The 6276-nt window shown below is 47.1% G+C and overlaps 1 protein-coding gene across 3 annotated transcripts; it reads left to right on the forward strand.

The window, feature by feature from the left end:
- Nucleotides 1-5: 5 nt before the first annotated feature.
- MED22 (mediator complex subunit 22) lies at nt 6-5968 on the forward strand. Of its 3 annotated transcripts, none has more exons than XM_008642180.2 (4): nt 6-128; nt 581-661; nt 917-1125; nt 4627-5968. In XM_008642180.2, the coding sequence occupies exons 1-4, from the start codon at nt 6-8 to the stop codon at nt 4823-4825; spliced, it is 612 nt and encodes a 203-aa protein (XP_008640402.1). In that variant the 3' UTR covers nt 4826-5968. The 3 variants fall into 3 exon arrangements, with proteins under 3 accessions (XP_008640402.1, XP_008640403.1, XP_008640404.1); XM_008642181.2 differs by having other exon boundaries at nt 4633-5968; XM_008642182.2 differs by lacking the exon at nt 4627-5968 and having other exon boundaries at nt 917-3732.
- Nucleotides 5969-6276: the final 308 nt, after the last annotated feature.

The following is a 6276-nucleotide window of genomic DNA, read 5'->3' on the forward strand; positions in this document are numbered from 1 at the left end:
CGGCAATGGCGCAGCCCCGGGTGCTGCCCCAGAGCAAGGAGACCCTGCTGCAGTCCTACAACAAGCGCCTCAAGGACGATGTCAAGTCCATCATGGACAACTTCACCGAGATCATCAAGACGGCCAAGGTGGGCCTGAGCGGGATCTCCCCCGCGGGAGCACCCCGGCTGCTAAGTGGAAAAGGGCGGGGGCACTGAGGAGGAAGGGGCTGTGAGGGGAGAGCGAAGCCCCTGAGCGGGGAGGGGAGGACCCTTCATAGAATCTCTGAATGTTAAGGGCTTAAAAGGGACCTTAAAAATCGTCTCGTTCCACCCCCTGCCTTGAGCAGGGACACCTTCCACCAGACCAGGTTGCTCCAAGCCCCGTCCAGCCTGGCCTTGAACACTATGTGTGAATTGAACTGTAATTCACATACAGATGCGAATTTCGCAAATGTAATGTGCGATCTCATTTCGTATCTATAGGAAATTCACACACATATGCACATATATATATTCCCATATATAATACCTTATAGCGTAGTAATTGTCTGTTTGGATTTTAAATACATTGAGGCGGATTTGTGTACTTATTTTTTTAGATCGAGGATGAAACTCAAGTCTCTCGAGCAACCCAGGGTGAACAAGATAACTACGAGATGCATGTCAGAGCTGCAAATATTGTGAGTGGCACTGTCCTGTTCAGATCTGTGGGCAGCACATCCTGCAAGGGCTTTTGGGTTCATTACTGGATCTTTATAACATTCCCAAGGACTGCTGCCAGGAGAGTAACCTGATGTTTGGGGTGACTGGGGAAGGCTAGGTCAGAATTTTGTCAGAATCCTCATGTAATGTGGGAGTTTTTATCCAAAGTTTGGGCTGAAGGAGCAGCTGGGGAGAGCTCTGTTCTGATGTGTGATTTTTCTCGCTGCTGCAAGGTCCGAGCTGGCGAGTCCCTGATGAAACTTGTGTCTGACCTGAAGCAGTTCTTGATCCTCAATGATTTCCCCTCTGTGAACGAGGCCATCAACCAGCGCAACCAGCAGCTGAGGAGTCTGCAGGAGGAGTGTGACAAGAAGCTGATTGCGCTGCGGGATGAGATCTCCATTGACCTGTACGAGCTAGAAGAAGAATATTACTCTTCCAGGTACAAATAGGGCAGTGGACTCTGCCTTACAACTATAGGCCTTTTTGGGGTAGTTAGTCCAGACCATCAAGTAGCCCTTAAAGTATAGGTGTTGAGAATGTTCCCAAAATTTTTTAGTCCTACTTTTAATTAGGTCAAACTCTTTTTCTGCAACTAAAGCAACTGCCTTTTCCTTGTAGATATTCTACAGGGTATAAATGTCCTGGTGAAGGAGTTGTTCACAGCATCCCAGGTTTGATAGGTAATTTCCTTAGGTTTCTGTTGTAATCTTTAGAAAAGGAGATGAATTCCCTTGGGGGAAATCCCTCTGAAGGAGCCTCTGGCTCTCTCCCTAGAGACCAGCTTTCTGAGCTGGGTCCTGATGTCACCACACCTTCGTGGTGAGTCCTTTCACAAGTGACCTGGTCACACATTGTGCCTTTTCCTTCACGGTCCACTGCCTCCAGTCCTGCTGGGGTCAACATTTGCAAGGAGCAAACAAACTTGCTCAGTTTCACTGCATTATGAAGTATTGTGATAGGATTTTCTAAGGAATGACTTATTACTGATTTGTTTGTGGGATTTTTAGTATTTTTACTAAAAAAATAAGCCTCTTACCTAGCAAACAGACTTTAGAGAATTCAGACACTTTATTTTTTATTTTTTTCATCATGCACTCCAGCACTTCTAGTTAATGATGCAGTAAATGAAAGCAGAAGAAAACAAATGCAAACGTGGTTATTTTGGCTGCACTTTCCAAGCTAAGTGAAGTCAGTGCAATAATACTAGGACTTTTAAACAAAACTTTAAAACAATCTTATTTAAAATTTCAATGACCAGGTTTTCTACATTTCACTTTTCCTTTTTTTCTAAAAATGCTGAATGCCTATAATAACCCCAGCTAAGTCAACTAAATTGCTCAGTATCTTTGAATGTAAGGCCATTGTTTATGAGTAATATATATTTTAAGAGTAAAAAGATAATAATATGACACAGCTTAGAGGTAAAAGTGAAGAGCTGTTTTTCAAACTTTATTCAGTTTTTTGCAGAAGTTGTGATGATCACAAACCCAAGCACCTGTGCAGGTGCTGATAGGTCCATGACATAGCAGTGAGCTTATCCAAAGGGATGTGGTGTGGGATGAGAGTGCCCCACATGTGCCAGGCATGCTTCACTCACCCTGTCCCCAGACTGCCACCACTGTGTGCTGGTCACTCACTTTTGGACTGAGGGGTTCTGACCGTGCTGGCATGGTCTGTTCACCTGCCTGGCCCCAGGTGCCACATAAAGCAACCCTTGCTGACAGAACTGACATGGAAGCACAAATGTTGGTGTACATCAGATGGATTTGCCTTCCTGCTCTTTCTTATTGGTCCTGAGGTGAGGAAACCTGGCAACTCTGCAGAGCTGTGGTCTGACACTTGTGATCATGTAGCACTTGGTCGTTTGCTTTTAGCACTTCCTCCCTTCCTGTGCTCTTTCCTGTCTTTTTCTGCACCAAAGAAATTGTGTCTGTGTAAATACAGAAACAGTGATTTATTCAAAGTCCTTTTATAATTAGAATACTACAATATTTTTAATGAAATCTTATTGTCTAATGTGGGGGAAGGGTTTCTGTTATGTCACAGCCATGTTTCAGTGGCAGTAAACACAACAGCCTGTTTGCCCCCGAAGGGGAGTTTCTTGCTGTCCTGGCAGCCCTGGGATACCTCTCAGTTGTAGGGTCGGGTGTTTGCCAGGCTTTTTATGTGCACATGGGGCTTTTGATGAGACCCAAAACCAGATCCTTGAAACTGGACCCAAGAAGATTGTCCTGAAGGAATCTTTGCTTTCCTGCCCTGTGTTAAAGTAGTTTCCTAGAGCTGTCCCTCTGCACTCAGACTGGCTGGGTGCCTCAGGGGAGTAGTGAAGTCCCTTCCATGCCCTGAGGAGCCCTCCTAGGACAGAGCAGCAGGCTGGCCACTGCTCCTGGGGGCTGTGCAGAGCTGCTCACTGACCCTGACTTCTGAGGAGTGTTACCTGAGAGGTGGAGCTTAGACTCTGAACTGTTCTAACTGGGGCAGCAGGAGAAACAGTCATGCTTCTGACACAGCTGAAATGTGGTTAGTAACTCCCCTGCCATGATGTGTGGATGCTGTGGTCAGGTTCTCCTGGGAAATCGTGGCCTGAGGTCCATGACAGAACAGGAGTTATAGTTCTGGTTCAGTCTTGAAGGTCTTTGTTAACTGAACCCAGCTCCACTGTGTTGGGGGCTCATCTTCCAGAGGATTTTACAGAGGCCCAGATATAAAACATGTATCCACTGCCTTCTCACTTCTCCTGCAAAGCCAGCTGGGTGATGCTGCCAGAAAAGAGTTCAGCTTGCAACTAGTGCTTTGTGTGCTTGTTCCCCAAAGTGGTAACTGCAAGTCCAGCTTGCCTTCTCTCATCCTAACCCCCAGACCTGCATTTGTGTTCCATTGCTCCCTCCTCTGAGATCACAGGAGCTGTCTTGAGTGTGGGGTTAAATCTCACGTTTCATGTTTGTGCAATATGAACTGTCTCATATTTCTATACTTAAAATATTTCCCTAAGCATCAATCCATACATTACAAATGTAAATAAAGCTGCAACAACAAAATCACTTGACCCATTGGGTTTGTTTTTCTCTGAATGCAAGCTGCTTTCTGCTCCAGCACTCACTTTGTCTTGGGTGTCTCTTGTGTGTGCAGCTCCCTCTTCTCTTTGGGATTTGTGTTGGTTTTGTTCCAGTTCCTTCCATGTTTCTTTTTAGTTTTGGCCCTTCCACATTATGTTTTCCTCAGAGCATGGGGAAGAATTAGCCAGTTGTTTAAAAACCTTATTTTCCCACACTGCTGGTTCATCCAGTGTTGGAATCCAGCCAGCTGCTTTTAGAAGCACTGTTAGCTCAGGCTCTTTGGAAAAAGGCAGGAGCTGTCAGTACTTTATAATCAAACTGGGAAGCTTCAATGGAAGACCCAAACCTCTGGAGCACTTTTTGGAAGGGCAAGGGTGCAAATAAGTTTCTTCTTTATTGTGACAGGGACAGACCCCAAAACAATTGTGGCAGGTTTTTTTCTGAAGTGAAATTAGAGCAGGATTTCTATTTTTTTCCTCACATAGGTTGCAGTCTAGTTCCAAGTAAAAAAATTGTGGGTAAGGTCCATGTCTCACTCACCAGTAGCAGAACTGCCATATTTGGCGGTGCCAGGACTTCAGCTCAGATCTTTTCAGAGACTTGGAGTGTCTGGACTAGAATTGAGCCTCTGTTTCATTTTGTAGCCACAGTTTTGTCTCTGAAATTGCCCCAGTCTTCATCAGGCCCTTAGAGGGGGGTGTCTTAGGAAAGGCCAGTGTCACACGACTTGGGATGATTTCATGAACACAGACCTTACATCCAGCATTTTTTTTGCCATTTTCTTAATGTTTTGCTTCTGTCTTGCTCCCTCCACCCTTTCCATCCCTCCCCTCCTCTGTCACCACACCTGCTCTCTCCTCACTGGGGTTGTTTATTCTGGAAAGCTACAGTCTGTGTGACAGCAATGATCTCCCACTGTGCGAAGCCTACTGGAGACAAGACTTTGCCACGCTGTCCCCCGAGAGCCTCTCGATGCCTCTGGCAGCTGCCACAGCAGAGCAGAGCGTTGCCACCTCGCAGAGTTCCACCCCGTCGCACCCGCACGTGAACGGGCACGGGGCGGGCCCCGCCGAGCATTCCTGAAGAGGATCCGCTGCTGCCGGGTGCGGCTCATCCAGTGATGACCCTGCCCCTGCCGCAGCGCCGCGCTGCTGGAAGTCTTCCTCCTGCTGTGCTGAGCAAGCGGCTCCTGCTGTCGGGAGGAGGCACTGGAGCTGTGCTGGCAGATTTCTGCTCCCTGCGTGTGCTTCCTCCACCCCAGGACCTTGCCAGGAGTGTTCCTGTCCCTTAAGAGATAGAGATAAGTAGACACAAAGTGTATCTCGTTATAACAAATTAGAGTCAGGTTTGCTTTAGCGTGATAGTTATGTGTAGAGTTCATTAGAAGTCCGGTTTGTTTCCGTGTGAGTGTTGGGAGTTGAATTTCTTTGGGATAAACTTGAGCCAAATGTGGGCACAGTGAGTGTGTTGGGGTTTTTACTCTGCTTCCCAAGGTTATTGACATTCTGGCTGCTTTAAAGCTCTCTCAGGATGGCATCCGACAACCTCTGGTCTACTGTAAAGAGTCTTATAGTATTTTTACACAACAGTCTTCACTATCAAAATGCTTTACAAACTTGAACTCTTGCTTTGGGAGGAGGCTCCCAGGAGACCCTTATGGAACAGCAGTGTTCCCCCCTTGGAAGACGAACAGGCAGACAGGGATCAGACTGAGGGATCAACGATGCCACGTGCTCAAAACCACAAAGAGAAGCAGTGTCATGCTTTAGTCAGTCGATTCCTTCTTCAGTGTTTACACAGAAATTCCTATTAACAGTCTGAGCTGACACGGAGCCACTGTTTATGTTGGCTTTTAGTTTTGTCTAATGAAAACATCTTGAGAGCAGTGAGGGATACTCGGTAACTCTCCGTTTCCTTCCAAAGAAACACATTTGGTGCTTGGTCTGCAGCTGTTCAGCAGCTCAGCATGCCTTGGCTCGAGCTGTGCAGCTGAAAGGGAGATGCCACTGAACTGGAACACTGTCAGCACAGCTCGGTGTCACGGGCACCACAGAGCCACCAGGGCATTCCAACAACTGAGCTGAGCTTCCCCAGCTTTCTGCTGTAATGTTTCATTTCTTAGGATGTGGATTTTGCCATTATCTTTTTGTTGTTGTTTCTTTTTCTTCTATTCCATTTATTTTTGTAATTAGGTGATTTAATAAAACTGTTTTGTATAATTTTTAAGGCGTGTGTTTTCAGCCACGAGGCTTTGTGGAAGTGTCCCAATATGAGCGTGCACATGCAATGGGATTAAGCGTTCCCTTGCAGGCTGTGAAAAAAACCCTGCTCTGCGCAGCTGTTCCCGTACAGGGGCTGCAGAAACCATCACGAATTTCGCCCGTGCTCCGGGGACCTCACCCCCGTGCAGGGGGAAGCTCGGTTTTGCCCTACAATATAGGGGCAAGTAAAGGTTTGGGAGGTGCGGCGGAGGCGAGCCGGAGGCTGCCTGCGGGGCTCCGGGGGGGGGGCTGGGGAGAAAGGGGGGGGCGGGG

Source organism: Corvus brachyrhynchos, unplaced genomic scaffold, assembly GCF_000691975.1.
Source record: "Corvus brachyrhynchos isolate BGI_N302 unplaced genomic scaffold, ASM69197v1 scaffold59, whole genome shotgun sequence".
NCBI classification, from domain to species: domain Eukaryota; kingdom Metazoa; phylum Chordata; class Aves; order Passeriformes; family Corvidae; genus Corvus; species Corvus brachyrhynchos.